Source organism: Hypanus sabinus, chromosome 8 (genome assembly GCF_030144855.1).
Source record: "Hypanus sabinus isolate sHypSab1 chromosome 8, sHypSab1.hap1, whole genome shotgun sequence".
NCBI lineage: Eukaryota > Metazoa > Chordata > Chondrichthyes > Myliobatiformes > Dasyatidae > Hypanus > Hypanus sabinus.
In genome coordinates, this window is record NC_082713.1 from 34,201,290 (window position 1) to 34,218,699 (window position 17,410).

The following is a 17,410-nucleotide window of genomic DNA, read 5'->3' on the forward strand; positions in this document are numbered from 1 at the left end:
ATTTCTCCATATTTCTCCTATATGAAGTCACTTTCGGTGAGACTTGTGGATGACGATTTATCCTCACTGACCTATAATCTGTAATAACGAGGCCATCAGATGCAGGTAGATAATTCTGTATTTTCAATTTTAGTGTACACAAGTTTCTCATCAATTCATAGTTTATTATTGGAAGCAAATGAACAAACTGTCAACTTTCTAACCATATCAATGTTCATATTTTTATTGTGCTCTTCTGAACAATGAAATATAAATGTATAGTCTTAACAAATTGAGTAGATAGAAAACTTGCAATGTTAGTTTTCTATCTATGTTTCTTAGGGTAGCGCTGGTTAATCAATGATACATTAACTAAGCCCAAATATTTATTTTCTAATCATGTATTTTTAGATTATCACTAAGTAATTCAATTCTTCAAAAAACAAATGTTAGGGCTTTCCACCCTGAATCAGGCCTCTCTGATTCACAAAATGGAATTCTTCTCTATAGTCACTACTGCCAATAAAACTGATAGTTATGGATTTGTAGAATTACAAATATAATGGAATTAAATTCTACTTCCTGCACAAATTACTGTTTTAGCATGGATAGATTTTCAAAAAACTTATTTTTTTTCCACACCATCTATCTAGTCATGATCAGCAGCACTGCATTTTCTCTGTGGCATTTACACTTTCTCCTGCACTATTGTTTTGCCTTGTTCTACCTCAAAACACTGTATAATGAATAGATCTGAATGAACAGTATGCATGAGACATGACTAAATTAAAGCAATACGAATATCAAATTTCCTTTTAGTCACTTTTGCTGAATTCATGTTAATCCTTGTACATTTCTCTAGTCTAACACAACTGTTTTCCATAACAAAGTTAAAATTGCAGAAACTATGTTATTGCAAACACTACAATTTAATATACAAGTTAGCAGAAAGAGATAAAAACCATCAAGCAGCCTCAAATCTTACATCTCCATTTTAAATTAATGTCCTCAATAAACAGTCTTCTCATTCTAAACATTCACATGTTCTCTATTTGTACATACATAAACATTAATGTTGTATGGATGCTCAGTACAAATAACACAACTGCATTTAGATTAAGAATAAATTTAATCTGAATAAAAAAAAGCAATAGTTGCCAATCTCCATTGGTATAATCACAGTTCACATTATTCCATGAGTGAAATAAAAATCATCAATGACTTACAATAGTTTAGTTTTGATCTTAACAGATTTCTGGTTGAACTGCTGAGATTGTTTTACAAGCCCAAGAGATTCTAATGTCTCTGGATCCAGCCGTTCCTTGAGAACTGTATCTGAAACCAAACACTGGAACAAAGGAAAGAGCAATGAATTAGAGTTCAGTGCAAGCTACTGACACAAGGCAGTAATGCAGGTAAAAATTTAAGTTGTTCAAATGACCAACTTAACGATTTTGTCACAAGACAGACTAACAATGCAAATACAGAATACAGGTTGCATCACAACCTGGCATGGAAGCATCAATGCCCTTGAACAGAAAAGTCTACAAAAAGTAGCGGATACGGCCCAGACCATCACTGATAATGCCATCCCCACCATTGAGCACATCTACAAGGAACACTGTTGCAGGAAAGCAGCATTCATTGTAAGGGACCCTACCACCTAGGTCATACTCTCTTCTCGCTCTGCAGGTGGTAAAGGACCCTCAGGATTCACACCACAAGGTTCAGGAACAGTTATTACCTCTCAAACATCAGGTTCAACCCAATGTGTTAACTTCACTCAACCTCACTTGCCCTATCACTGAACTGTTCCCACAACCTATGGACTCGCTTTCAAATTTCATGCTTTCGGTATTTATTGCTACATTATTTTTATTATCTATTATTATTACTTTCCTTTTTCTCTGCACTTCCACAGTTTGTGGTCTTTTACACAATGGTTCTCTGCATAGTTGGTACAGCCTTTCAATCATTTTATTATGGTTACTGGATTTACGTGTATGTCCACAAGAAAATGTATTTCAAGGTTTTATATGGTGACGTTTATGTACAGTACTTTCAAAATAATTGACTTTGAACTAATGCTTCCTGAGATTTTCTTTCTCCTCGTTCATGGCATCCCCAATCACCATTGATGACAAGAATGTGAAATCTCCAAGGATCTAATGCTTTGGGTGTCTGCTCTTAGCTGCATCCTCCCATTTAGAATAGGGAACATTTTTCCTGTGTCCTCAAATTCCAACTTAGCAGTCATCGCATGCAAAAAAAGCCTTCAACATATACAAACTGTGGAGAAATTCAGCAAGTCAGGCAGTGTGTCTATGGTGGAAAATGAGCAGTCAACACTTTGGGCCAAGACCTTTCAGGAGGACTCATGACCTTCTTCGGACCTTACTGTTCTTCAGCTATCTCGGTTTACTTGCCAACTCATTTTTCTCCTGAAGGGTCTCAACCTGATACACAGATTGTTCATTTTCCTTCATACATGACTCTCGACTCTCTGAGATCATCTAATACTGTGTTTGCGTAGACCTAGATTTCCAGCATCTGCAGTCTCTCATGTCTTAACTTCCAATTCCAAATCTGGGTTAGAAAGCATCACAGTTAGAATGAAAATGCACCTGAAAGCTGTCATGTTCAACCACTCAGGATGATGAAAACTCCATGTTAACTTCACAACATCTGACAACTCCCTAATCTGCACAGGACATGAGTGCTCCAGCAATTCTTATTGACCTCTTCAAGGATGCCAGATGCAATTTCCAAAGTCAAACCAAACCTATCTCTGGACCAGTGGTAAGGCATGAATGCACAATCCCAATCTAAAACCTTTAATTCCACTAATGGTGTGTTCTTGCTCCTCTACTGATTCAACATGTGCCCACAATATTCCAGTAGAATAAACCACATTAGTACCCAACTAACCTCAAAGGCAGACATCCTACATCAATTATATCGGAGAATTCTCTATCCTTAATATTGCCATAACCCTTACTTATGCTCAATAGCATCGTATTTAATTAACTGAATATCAAATCCTATAATCCATTTTACACAGCAGTCAAAATGAGGTGCATGGTTCACAGGAGTCTGCATGCCAATATTGTTAATAGCCAGCTCTCATCACAGCTGTTATTAAATCAAGGTATGTAAATATATACCACCACTTCAGCAACATTTAAATCATACAACATACAATATAGTTTTACTGAGGACTGTACATGGATGGAATAATTCAAAATCTTCAGTTGCAACTCCACTCTTCTGATCTGCTTATAATCTATTTACTGGTCAATGAGCCAATGCTCTGTGCCTGAAGTACATGCGCCTCATCCTCTGTCAAAATCTTTCAGGTTTGAAAATACTGCTAACACTTAAAGTACTTGAAAAGAAATAAGATTTGTTTAAACAACCAAAAATTATAAATTTAAAATACAGGAATAATAAAATTGTTAATGATCAGGCCCAGAAACCATTTTCAAACAAATAAGGCCTCTACACTTCCACAAGCAAAGAACAAGAAAGGAATTATTCCTTGCATAAATCTGGGGAATCCACACCTTCCATCATCACCAGGTTCTGTCACTTGACTCCATATGAAGTCCAGTAATGAAGTTCAGTTACAGAAGCATTGGCATCTGTCACCCAGTATGCTCCACACATTAGCTTCATGCTAGTTCAGGACTTCACTACCTGAAAGAAATTCAAATTCAGCAGTCCCAAAGCAGCTCGTCCGATTTCAAATGTAACCTCACGCTTGCCTGCCACCACATCAGCATGCCTTGTACTATGTTCAATTTCTCACATTCAGGAATTAATCAATTTTCCTGACAACAAAACACGCATTTTACAGCTCAGAACATAACATTGCCCAATTTGAACAAGCGATCCACTGCTTTATACCAGAAGATTCTTCTCCCTCCTGCTGTCTGGGAAAAGGCACCGAAGCATTTGGGCTCTCATGACCAGACAATGTAACAGTTTCTTCCCCCAAGCTATCAGACTTCTCAATACCTAGAGCCTGGACTGACATCTTACGGCCCTATTGTCTTGTTTATTATTTATTGTAATGCCTGCACTGTTTTGTGCACTTTATGCAGTCCTGGGTAGGTCTGTAGTCTAGTGTAGTTTTTTCTGTGTTGTTTTTTTTTACGTAGTTCAGTCTAGTTTTTGTACTGTGTCATGTAACACCATGGACCTGAAACAACGTCGTCTCATTTTTACTGTATACTATACCAGAAGACATTCCATCTCCTGTTTCCAAAAGGTAAAACAGACACTCTTTTTTTTCCTGTTGGACCTTTCAACCTTCAAAAGTGATCTCAAGCTATAGGTGAGCAAGTGTCAGATTCATAAATGTTTGTTTTAAAAAGGTAGATGGGATCTTTTTTCACCACCAAATAATAAGCAGTCAGGAAGTGAAGCTACATCACCAAGATCTTATGAAAAGCACAGTTACCAATTAAGCTTATGATTAAATCAACATGGGTGCAGTGATAATTCGGAAGCCTGATTACAACTCCCCTTCAAATACAATTCTTCCTCTGAACGTGAAATAAAAACAAACCAAACTTTTGAGCAACTGCTCCCCCTTGTGTTCTATTAATGTTATGCAGTTAACTGCAGCTGTATAAAAAACTAAATGTTTTCAATTAAATCTAACGCAAAAAGAGTGTATGACACTGCAAGACATCTATCACATCCTCGCCCGCTCACTCGGCTTCTCTAATTTTCCCCTAATCACAATTTCATCTAATTGAGTACTGTGAGCAAGTTTCAGAATATCACAATTAGTCCCCTCAGATAAATAATTGATAGAGATAATTACTGGGGTCCAAACACTTATTCTAATGGTGGGCAACCAATCACTGCCCGCAAACCCGAGAAATACATATGTTTCCTCACTTTGTTCAATTTTCAATTCTCATTCCATATCAGTATTTGAATTGTCAACTTGACCATTTTCCAGTGTGGGAGGCTATCAATACTGATTGAAAATTCAAATACAAAAATATTCACTGGTTTCTGTTTTCATTTTACCAGTGACATCTTCAAAATAACTCCAATGGATTACACAAACATGGTTTTCCTTTCTTAAGTCTATGCTGACTCCACTCAATTCTTTCAAAGCCACAGCTTCTCCTGAGAATCATTCTTCAGATGCAGTTAGAAATATGTTACAAAGACTTAGCAACGCAATACTGGGTAATTCTTTCTTTTAATATGGCTTCTAACATCAGGTTCTCTTTCAGTTGTTTGAAATTTTCCTCGAGTAATTGTGAACAATACAGTATACCCACATCTGACGAGAATCAAGTAGAAATGCCATCTTCTTCAGTGTTTTTGATTTGAACAGTGTCAGGATAGAGGCAGTGTTTCTGAAATCTTTCAAAATCAGGACTGTAATTCTGTCAAATGATTTATGGCTAAAGTACAAATAACCTGTTCTGAAAATGGGATCATGCCTCCTAATCAATCTGAGTGGATTTGTAGGCTGGTGTTAGGATCGCAGGCATCACACAAGTTAAGCAAAACAGATGTGCAAAGGCATGGATGATATAAACACCCTTGCTGTCTCTCACTGACAACAATAATAAAATCAAATGTACAAATACCTGAATTGGCATGTTGCCATAAAATATTCTATTTGCCCATTTGGTAAAAGATGATGATGATCATGACAAGATTGAACTCCCAAGTGTCTTGGCAGGCCATCTCCAATAAAGTTAGCTGGCCTAACTCTGAGCTTGCCGATCACATACTGCCTAAGGTTTGCATCTTTTCCTACCCTGGTGTTCAAATTACCCATGCAGGATGGATCAATATGTCTTCATATAGGATACAACTCAAGATTTTTCCTCAAGAATGGCATTGCAGTGTTTTTTGATTACAATGGTGGTTTCAACAACTGAGGTATGTGCACTCATGACTGTACCCTGGTCATTCGGTAATGTGTTCACTTCTCCCATACAAACATCCCCGTTTCATTCTTTCATTCGTTCTTTGTGGGTGAACCCATTCCATGTGAGTTTCAGTTCACACTTCCCATAAGATGCGCCAAATGCTTTCTTCTCTTTACTGTCCACCTCAAATCCATAATCTCTCTCCTTGTGATAATGATGTTAAATTACCCAAATTCACAGGCTACAACAGCAATATGACATGTACATCAGTATCTAAGTCCTAACATCGTAGGTTCCAAACTCTATTTCGTTGCTTGTGGCACTATTTGTTTTATAATGAAAGTTGATACGTATGTATTGCCACACAGCATTGAAGGGAGACCCTGTTCTGATGCATGGACATCAACACTCACACAGAGGTGGACACATGTTAAGTGCCACTTAACACCTGCACACTCAAATGCATGCGTGGGCTCACTACAGCTCCCATACTTTGCTCTATCTTACCTCCATCTATCGCATCTCTCCTTCAAATGTTCCCCACTCCCGAACCTTTCCTGGCTTTCCATAAAACAATCCCTCCATCTACCACTCTCTCCTGCCACTTGGTCCCACTTTTTCCCTCCTTGCACCAATCACCCTACCCTGTTGTTCTCTTCTAGTAATATGCTTTCTTTCCATTGGAAGCTGACCAACTCCCTGTTGCTTCCTTCTTCCCTCACAAGCACTTTTCCAACCCTGAAATCAAGTACTCAACTCTTAACCTGCCTCACTACTCAGCAACAACTCTGAGCTCTGAGCCATCAGAGCACCACATATTGAAATAAATATGAAATAAGCTGGAATTTCCAAGTTGCAAAGACCTCCAATGTATAAAGATACTCACCAAACATGCTAAAACCAGTTGGGTAAAATGATCTCTCTTACTTTTTTCTTCCATGCAACTTGTTTCAATATCTGTAATTAACACATTGTTAAACTTTGCTCTTAACTCAGTCTGTACAAAACTGAAATTGATTAATAGCTACAAAAATATTTTCTCCCTCACCAAGAACACAGAAAACATCAGCCAAGATTGATGACATATCATCCCGAAGTTCCTAAAAAACAAAAAAAGACTCTATTAATATTGATGTAGACTGAACTAGCAAAAAAAATTCTCCTACATCAAGTTGAAGGTTACAGGAGAGGACAAGTAACATGTGGCCATCTTTAAGCTGAGAACTTCCCAAAAGGAAAATGATGCCAAAACTGAAAGCTATGTTATACTAAGATGTCTGGTTATTAGATGAACATCCCAAAGGAATGCTCTAAATTCTAAGAGATATATAAAGACAAATAATAGCAAAGTTTCCATAAACAGGCTATCAGAGACAAAACAAATGCTTTTTAAATATTCCATCCAACTCGAGCTCCATCATAGGCACAACCATCCACATCATAGAGAACGTCTTCAAATTGCAGTGCCTCAAGAAGACAGCACTCATCCTTAAGGATCTTCAACATCCTGGACATGCCATCTTATCATTACTACCACTGAGGAGGACAGGAGCTTGAAGACCAACACTCAATAATGTTTTAGGATTAGCTTCTTCCTCTGTGTCATCAGATTTCTGAACAGTCCTTGCTCTTCCTCTTTTGCATTATTTATTTATCAGAATCAGCTTTAATATCACTGGCATATGTCGTACAAAACGTTAACTTTACAGCAGTAGTACAATGAAATATAGTCGGCCCTCCTTATCCGTGGGGGACTGGTTCCGGAACCCCCGCGGATACCAAACCAAGCGGATGCTCAAGTCCCTTTTTTAATCTGTCTCAGTGCAGGTGGACTTTAGGACCCGGGGAGATCCAGACCCGCTGCCCACAGCTGTTGCTGAATCCGCAGTATTTCTGTTCCGTTGATGGAAAACGAACACGATTGAAAATAAAGTGGAAATTATAAAGCGATCAGAAAGAGGTGAAATGCCATTGGTCATTGGAAAAGCGTTAGGCTACAGTCGGTCAACAATTGGAACAATTTTAAAGGATAAAGTGAGAATAACGGAGCATGTGAAAGGCCCTGCCTCGATTAAAGTTACAATGATTACTAAATGACGCAGTGGTTTAATTATTGAAATACATACGTTTCTTAGGTGTTTTATATGCATAGAAAGATAAAATATCTACTATATACTAAGACAGACATTTGACTAACTGCCGCTAAATAATACCAGATGTACCTGCTCCGAATTACATACAAATCTGACTTAAAGACTGCCTGTACTTTAAATCATCTCCAGATTACTTATAGTACCTAATACAATGTAAATGCTATGTAAATAGTTGTTATACTGTATTGTTTAAGGAATAATGACAAGAAAAATAAGTCTGTACATGCTCAAACGAGTGCTGGAGAGAGAACTTCCAGGTTTTCACGATCCACGGTTGGTTGAATCCGCGCATGCGGAACCTGCGGATAAGGAGGGCCTACTATACATGATAAATTATACAGAAAAAAGAAATGACAGTAAGTATACATCTATGAAATAGTTAAAATAAGTAATGCAAAAAAAGAAATTTTTAAAAAAGTAGTGAGGTAGTATTCATGTGTTAAATGTCCATTTGAAATCAGATCGCATAGGGCAGGGGTCGGCAACCTTTACCATTGAAAGAGCCATTTGGACCTGTTTCCCACAGAAAACACTGGGAGCCACAAAACCCGTTTGACATTTAAAATGAAATAACACTGCATACAACGTTTTTTTTCCCCTTTATGCTATGTATAAACAAACTATAATGTGTTGCATTTATGAAATTGATGAACTCCTGCAGAGAAAACGAAATTACATTTCTGCATGCAACAAAAACATTTTGAACTCTGAAAAAAAGACGTTGGGTTGAAGGTTACTTTTAAGTAAAATAATCAATGTGTATTTGAGTCCTTCTTGTATTTATGAAAAACGCCGAACTTAAATTGTCCGCCAGCAGCAAACCAAAAATAACGTCAGCCAGCTGTCAACCTGAAAAATAAACGGACTATTTCACTGAACAATGAAAAAATATGAATATACGTAAAATAATAGGCAATTAAAATATATATCATACTTGGTTAATGGGATTTCTGCTCCTGGATCTCAGCACACAGGGTCTGCACATCAGGGCTGTATGACGTCACCTTCATCTTTACACAGGATCGCAAGCTGTCATCTGTGAGGCGTGCGCGATGTTTGTTTTTAATAAAGTTCATGTTGGAGAACACATCCAAAGATTGACAGGACTCCAAGCGCATACATTTTAATGTTTACATAAATGTCGGTGATAGCATTCCATGTTTCGAACACAAGTTTGTCCGGTTCAGGGAGGTTTTCAATATCACTCCAATTGTGATTCTGAGCAAGAACGGCCTTCTGACGGGCAACATCTTCAAGGTCTGCTGTCAAGCATCTAAACTTGGACACCCATATGTCTTTGTCGGCTTTGTCGGCTATATCTCAAGATCAGGTTGACTCACACCTGCCAATGCAGTTGTATTCAGTAGGGATGGATCGATGCTTCGGGGAGTGACCGGGAAGGATGATGTGTTTTCTACCTCTCTGAACTCACAGAAGCATTTCCCAAACGATGTTTGCATTGCAATGATTGCAGAATGTAAATACTCTGAATTTATCATGTCGTGAGCTTGTTTGAACTCTCTCAAATTGGGGAAGTGAGACAATGTGCCTTTCTGTAAATCTCTGGCAAGCACTGTCAACTTGCGCTCGAATGCCAAAACATCCTCCAACATGTGCAGGGCTGTGCGTCCTTTCCCCTGAAGAGCTGTGTTCAGCGTGTTCAGGTGCGCTGTCATGTCTACCATGAAGTGTAGCTTTTACAGGCACTCTGGCTGTTCCAGCTCAGGAAAGGTGAGACCTTTGCTGCCCAGGAAAGTTTTCACTTCTTCCAGACACGCGACAAAGCGTTTCAGCACCTCCCCTCGACAGCCACCGGACTTTGTTGTGCAGCAGGAGATCAGAATATGCGCTTTCCAGCTCGTCCAGTAACAAACGGAATTGACGGTGATTTAAACTTTTTGCCATTATTTTATTGACAATCTGAATGACAACATCCATTACTTCTGTGCATTCCGGAGGAAATGTTTGAGCGCACAGTGCCTCTTGGTGCAACATGCAGTGAAAAGTCAGCAGCTTTCTGTCCAGCGACTTCTGCAGTAAAGCCACAAATTCCTTGTGCGCTCCTGTCATACTTGGTGCCCCATCAGTAGCTACTGACACCAGGTGGGTGGTCTTTGTTACTTTGGCTTTTAAACAATTCAAGACAGCCTCACAGATGTCCTCCCCCTGTGTTTGGTCTTTTAGAGGTATCAACTCAATCATTTCTTCCTGTGGCCCGGCAATGTTTACATACTGGCAGAACAGCGCTATTTGTTCAATATCATCTTTGTCTTTAGACTCGTCACAGGCAATCGAGTAGGCCACAGCTGAATTGATGTCTTTAATTTACTGTCTTGTGATGTCTTCTGCCATTTTTATGGTTCTGTCTTTGACAGTCTTTGCAGAGAGGGGCATATCCCTGATTTTCTGCACAATTTCACTCTTGCTTTTAAAGTCCGTGAATAGATGTTCTGAAATCTTAATGAAAGATTCTTTTATATATTCACCATCTGTAAACTGCTTCCCGTGCCTGACTATTTCCTGAGCGGCAACAAATCTAGCATATGTCGTTGATTTTCCAGACATCATCCACGTCTTGAAATGATTTTTTGCTCAGATCAACCTTCCGCATCAGTTCCGAAACGGCTTTTTTTCTCTCATCTCCATTCGGATATTTTTGAGCAAAGGCTGCGTGTTTATTCTGGAAATGTCTTGCGACTTTTGACTTTTTGTTGTTTGCTAGTTTCTCATTGCATATTAAGCATACCAGTAAACCAGTCTCGTCAGCAGTGAAAGCAAATGAATCTGCCCACATATCATTAAACGTTCTGTTTTCTTCAGTCACTTTTCTTTTTTTAGAATTCTCCATAGTTAGCCTAACTTGGATCGAAAAATTAAAGAAATCGCGCACTGGCGTGTGTCAGGCATTGGCAGTGGTGATGTATATTAATAGCGCCAAAAAACACGTTTTATTTAGATTGTAGAAGATCACCATAATCTTCAAATTTAGAATTACATTTCAAAAACTAACAAACTAACATAAAATACATTTTAATTAAATACTCATCATTTATCTTCCAAAGCCATAGGGAGCCGCAGCACAGAGATGAAAGAGGCGCATGCGGCTCCAGAGCCGCATAGGGGAAGAAACTGTTCCTGAATCACTGAGTGTGCGCCTTCAATAATTTTAATAATTAGACATAAAAATATCTTGTATTGTACTGCAGGCACAAAACAACATATTTTATGACATTTTTCAGTGATAATAAACCTGCTTCTAAAGTTCCAAGAAGTGCAACTAAATTTAAGCTTGAAATGTATAAACTAAACCAAAATATAATTAGTTCCTTTTCTCAAGAGAAGTTTGACCAATAGAGGTACAAATTTCAAGATTACATGATAATCACAGGTTAACAAGGCCAAGGAATTCAACCCTTCATTCCAAAGCACCCTTCAAGGACACTCTCTTTGTGCTAAACATTTTCTGATTTAACCTGCTTTTTATTACACAACTGAGAAAACAGTTAATACTTTCATTGGCACAGATCTAATGGGTTTCTCAAGTTCAATTAATACTTTAGAGTTGACAGAATTCTTTTGTTTAGAAACTACTGGATGCTATGTGCAAAGTAAAAATTCTATGACTGAATTGTTCACTAAATTTCACTCAATCAAGATACTCTCTTCATGAAATATAGGATAACGCAGCATTTAATATTACATAAGGTAAACATCCTTACCCAGTTCAAGAGTTTCAAAAAAGCAGCATTTTTTAATGAAACCTGCTTCCAAATTTTATAAAATCTTAAAATAACCTTAGTTTTTCTCCAGCTACCATGGATTCAGAACTTTTGTGTTCCCTTCAATACCTCAAATTTTGGCACAAAATAATGAGACAACAGGACTGCACAGTTAGCGATGCTGTCATAATGCTCCAGTGATACATGTTCAATCCCAAACTTTGCTATTCTCTGCATGTTGTTTGTACATTTTCCTTGTGATTAAGGTTTACCCTAGATGTTTCAGTTCCCTCCCACATCCCAAAATGTATAAATAGGTTAATTGATACTACTTATTTGTGTAATGAAAGGACAGAAGAACTGGAAGAGGTCATGGGCATATGTGAGAGTAGTTTACGGGGAAATAAAGAGTATATAACTCTAAATGCTATCAGAACTAACAAAGCCTCAAACAAGTGTATGCAATGAGAAAAACTCGAGGGGCCGAATGGTCTACTTCTGCACCTATTGTCTAAAAAAAATTAAAAGTTGAACAAAGAAATTGCACCTTCAGAAAAAATATCCAGAGAAGATTAAGGCAAAATGCAACACAGTGGCTTCCAGTTAATTGGGGTACATCAGAACCAGTAAATTTTGGCCCAGTTAAGCAGCTGCACCAATTAGCCAATGTTTCATGGAAATAGTTAAACATTAGTTTTTCTTTTATGCCTTTATAAATAAGTATCAAATTATGTATTTAAATGAAAATTAGAACAAATTAGAACACTATAAATACTACTGCAGTACTATAAAACTTTGTATTAGCTCCTAACAGTAATTGATGGCGGAATTATTCCTGTGTATGCCTCTGTGTCCTTTTGATTGACTGGAAATGAACAAAATCAGCACAGACACCTATTGCAGATAATGGGCTGTCTTTATACAATCCATTCAAGGATTGCATCTTCCAAATCTTATTTTCATTTTAGCATTCAACATGATTGTCAATTCTTCGTAGTTCCTAACTAATTGAAGTTGTGAAATAGTGTCAGTTCCACTCCTGGCTGTTTCTGGCATCTCTAAGCCTGAATGCTTGAAAACAATGAGCAATAATATTGTGAATGGCCTTAACTGCTTATTTCTCGCCAACTTTCAACAAAAATCAGTGCTTTTTGAACACAACCACATGCAACTGAAGCTACTTAAAAACTCTAACCATGGTATAGTGTCTAACAGGTTCGGAAGTGCACACGACTGACTCTAGTTAGCAACTGTTTAGGCTAAGTCCACACTACACCAGATCATTTTGAAAATGTTGGTTTCGCGTAAAAACGATAGGTGTCCACTCCAGGCATTTTTGAAAATACCTCCGTCCACATCAAAACAGGTATTTAGGCGAATCTTCTCCTACTGGGCATGTGCAAGACACATCTACAGAAAATAAGCGACGTGTTTGGTGTCAAATCGCGCTGTGAAAATACGTGTTTGTGCAGTTACAGACTAGAAAAACAAAAGGAAATTGCCAAATGACAGACAGCTGTTGGCTCTCATACAGGAGAACTTAAAACTAAAAAAAATACTGAAGCATATGGAGGCAATCAACAGGGAGTTCATGACAGTATGACCCGGCTGACGATGAAATTGAAAAACTGACTAACTCTGTTGCATTAATAATGCATCTTGTTAAATGTATAAAACATGTATCAGTGTTATCTTGGATTTCCATAAAATATTACCATCAGCTGCTACACATCTATTGTCAGAGAAGTACTTGCATAAATAGGTAAACCGTCATCATACAAGCAAGGACAGAAAACAGGGCAAAGTGAGTATACTTATTTATTCAAGCAACACACACAAAATGCTGGTGGAACGCAACAGGCCAGGCAGCATCTATAGGGAGAAGCACTGTTGACGTTTCGGGCCGAGACCCTTGGTCAGGACTAACTGAAAGGAAAGATAGTAAGAGATTTGAAAGTAGGAGGGGGAGGGGAAAATGCGAAATGATAGGAGAAGACCGGAGGGGGTGGGATGAAGCTGAAAGCCAGAGAGGTGTTTGGCAAAAGGGATACAGAGCTAGAGAAGGGAAAGGATCATGGGACGGGAGGCCTAGGGAGAAAGAAAGGGGGAGGGAAGTACCACAGGAAGATGGAGAACAGATAGAGCAATGGGCAGAGAGAGAGAGAAAAAAACTAAATATATCAGGGATGGGGTAAGCAGGGGAGGGGCATTAACAGAAGTGAATGTTCATGCCATCAGGTTGGAGGCTACCCAGCCAATATATAAGGTGTTGTTCCTCCAACCTGAGTGTGGCTTCATCTTGACGATCCTTTCCCTTCTCCAGCTCTGTATCCCTTTTGCCAAACACCTGTCTGGCTCTCAGCTTCACCCCACCCCCTCCGGTCTTCTCCTATCATTTCGCATTTTCCCCTTCCCCTCCTACTTTCAAATTTGTTACTCTTTCCTTTCGGTTAGTCCTGACGAAGGATCTCGGACTGAAACACCGACAGTGCTTCTCCCTATAGATGCTGCCTGGCCTGCTGCGTTCCACCAGCATTTTGTGTGTGTTACTTGAATTTCCTGCATCTGCAGATTTCCTCGGTTTACTTATTTATTCAGTAGGTTATGGGTCAAAGTATTCGGTGAGTACATTTCTAACTCTTCTGGCTTTAGTCTTGTTGCTGTCTGTTCTGAAATTGTTAGACTGTATGGAGGGGATTGAAATTCTGTCGTACTGCAAAGCTGCAGTAACATTCTGCTCAGGGACAGTCTCCTGAAGCCGTCTGCCATTGTTGTTGTGTTGTTGGAGGTTGTGTTCAAGAAAACAATGAAATGCCATGCTGCCGCCACCATCTGCTCCGGCACAACATGACAGCGTTTTAAAAAATTACCCTGTATACATTACACCGCATACTCTGGAGAGCGTTTTAGAAAAGCACCGTTTTGGGGAGAGGAAAACGCCACTTCAGTGTGGACGGAGGGTCAAAACAAAGAGAAAAGGCTTCAGTTATGGATTTATCCGGTCTAGTGTAGACGCAGCCTTAGTAACAGTCTTTTGCCTCAATTATGTAGCATTGTGTCCCAAATAAACCAAGGGAATCCTGGCTATTTTCTCGATTAGTTTTTGTTCTTAAGAGTTGAACCAAGTATACAGTTGCCCCAATTAACAGGAATCCACTGTATTAAGTATATGTCTGAGTAATAAAAGGATGATTCTAATTGTTATTCCAGCTTCTGATCTTGAGTTGTTGCATTAAATAAAGTCAAAGAAACAATTAAACATTAAGTCTCAAAATTCTGCACCTATTGTCTGATTCACATTAAGGGCCAAACGCATATTTGTACCCCATCAACAAAATTAAAACCTCAGCAAGTCTCTTTACTTCCCACCTTATAAGTGTAATATGAGTATTAAATTGTTAAATATTTAATTATTTGGCAGGAATATTTTCCTTCCAAAATACAGGGCTATGAAGTTAGCTCAGTGATATTAATTTTTACTGTAGTAATGTCATCACAAATACTGTACTAATCATTCAGACACTCTTACACCATTATATTAAAACAAAGGAATTAATCAACTGTATTTAAAGTCATTTATTTACTAATGCAATTTTTAAAAACTGTGCCTATTCTGAATAAATCTGACTTTATAGGGAGAATGTTAAAATACCCAATTTGCAACAAAAATACGGCTATTGTGCAACTTATGAAGGCCTTCATTGTTCCATTCAGTATGAAGGAAAACAAAATATGTTTCAACTGACAAAAAGTGTGAACATTGGAGAACAACTGCTAGCTGCTTCACAATGGTATTCTTTCATATCAGTGGATTACTTAACCAGCAATCTCATGATTGCGTGGATACTAGAGAACAACGACAGTTAAGAACTGCAACAATGCAAGAACCTGCCCTGTGACAATTTGGACCTTCCTTTAAGTTGTTAATTGGCTCCTTATATTTATCTTTAACCATTTAACTTGCTTTATCATTTTCCAAGGTTAAGAGCAATTATATGGAATGGAACAAGGTTTAAGTTTGACGCTCACTTTCATTGTTGTACAGATAAAATCAGGATGAGAACTACATTCACAGTACACAATCCTTCTCTCGCTTTCACTCAAAAAAGGGCGTTTCTACAAATGAATTCCGAATTCTTATCTCCCATAACATGGCCCACAGTTGGCAGAACAAATTTTCTTCAGGTCCAGTAATTATGATGTACAATGAACTGTATTTTTTGATGGTTTTGTTCTGCAGTGGAGCAATGGCTGCCAGTGAGGAGAGATGATTATAGAAGTCTACATGGACAACACCAAACAGAAAGCAGAAAAAAAATCTGTGAACATGTAACTATGGCAGGCAAAACACTTAAAAGAGTGAAGGTGAAAAAAAAGCATAAATACGTTGCATAACTAATTTGGATATTATGAGAGAGAACTGCAAGTCAAAAGAAGTTGTAAGCAATTATCCCAAATCCAATTTATTTGAGAAGGTGAGCAAGGGAGATTATCTACTGAGGTACACCCTCAACCATCAGGCTCTTGAACCAAAGGGGACAACCTCACTCTCCCCATCACTGAAATGTCCCCACGACCAATGGACTCACTTTCAAGGACTCTCTATCTTATGTTCCAGATATACATTGCTTATTTATTTTTATTATCTCTTTCCTCTTGCAGTTTGTTCTCTCTGCACCTTGGTTGAACAACCAAGTTGAGCAATCTTTTATTGATTATGTTTATTGAGTGTGCCCACAAGAAAGTGAATCTCAGGATTGTATATGGTGACATATATGTACTTTGATAACAAATTTCCTTTGAACTGGAATTGCGAAAGTGTCAAAATAGCATTGTCGTTTCTAAGGATATGGGATTCACTGGCTATCATCTATGCACACGACAGGAAGTGACAGATAAACAGATATCCATATCTCAAAAGGTCAGGTATTGACATTCCTGGTTGCCTGTTCAATTGCTGGATGTATCACTAAACTAGCAGCAGAGTAGTGATTACCCGATGAAGGGATAAAGATGCACTTTTCATCCAACACTCAGACTCACATCAGACCAGACTTGACTAAAAACAAGGGCTCCATTCAAATGGAGTCACCAAGCCTGGTTACACTGAGTTTTAAAAAAAAGTTAAAAATGAAGTGAAATAAGTAAAAGCTTGACTTTTATTATGTTTTAAATGAAATTTAACCCATTGAGCAATTTTAAACTTAAAAAATAGTTTCATGTTTACATGTTTTAAAAATGGTTAAATGAACTGTTAAAAAGCTGTCAGATCATCCAAAGTGAATGTACTGATTTGTCTGCAGGGCAGAATTGCTCAGTCTCACTGGATCCCAGTTGGGTGCCAAGGATCATCTTATTCAATCTCCCACACTGGAAAAAGTAGGGGCAGTGAGAGATCACAGGGAGTGAGCTGAGTGCAATTCATTCCCAAACCTGAAAATTCACATCTTTGTGAAGCTCTATCTTATGGTTCTTACAGCTGAATGGAAGGTGCATTATGTGTCACAACTTCCATGCACATAACAAACAGAACTAATCTATTAATGAATTTGCTTCAGTAGAATCAAATCACTCGGAAACACCAAAATCCAAGACAGCATACAAAATTTACCTGTAAAATAGGCAATGAATTGCCCCTCCACTTAGTGAATTC

The 17,410-nt window shown here is 38.2% G+C and overlaps 1 protein-coding gene across 1 annotated transcript in view; it reads right to left on the reverse strand.

Annotated features, from left to right (window-relative positions):
- Positions 1–17,410, reverse strand: part of thoc2 (THO complex 2) — a 126,314-nt gene that overhangs the window by 87,531 nt on the left and 21,373 nt on the right. The window contains exons 4-6 of the mRNA XM_059976947.1: positions 6,934–6,985; positions 6,772–6,842; positions 1,206–1,327 (exon numbers count right to left, since the gene is read on the reverse strand). Coding sequence (XP_059832930.1) covers positions 1,206–1,327; positions 6,772–6,842; positions 6,934–6,985 — 245 coding nt within the window. The remainder of the gene's footprint in view (positions 1–1,205; positions 1,328–6,771; positions 6,843–6,933; positions 6,986–17,410) is intronic.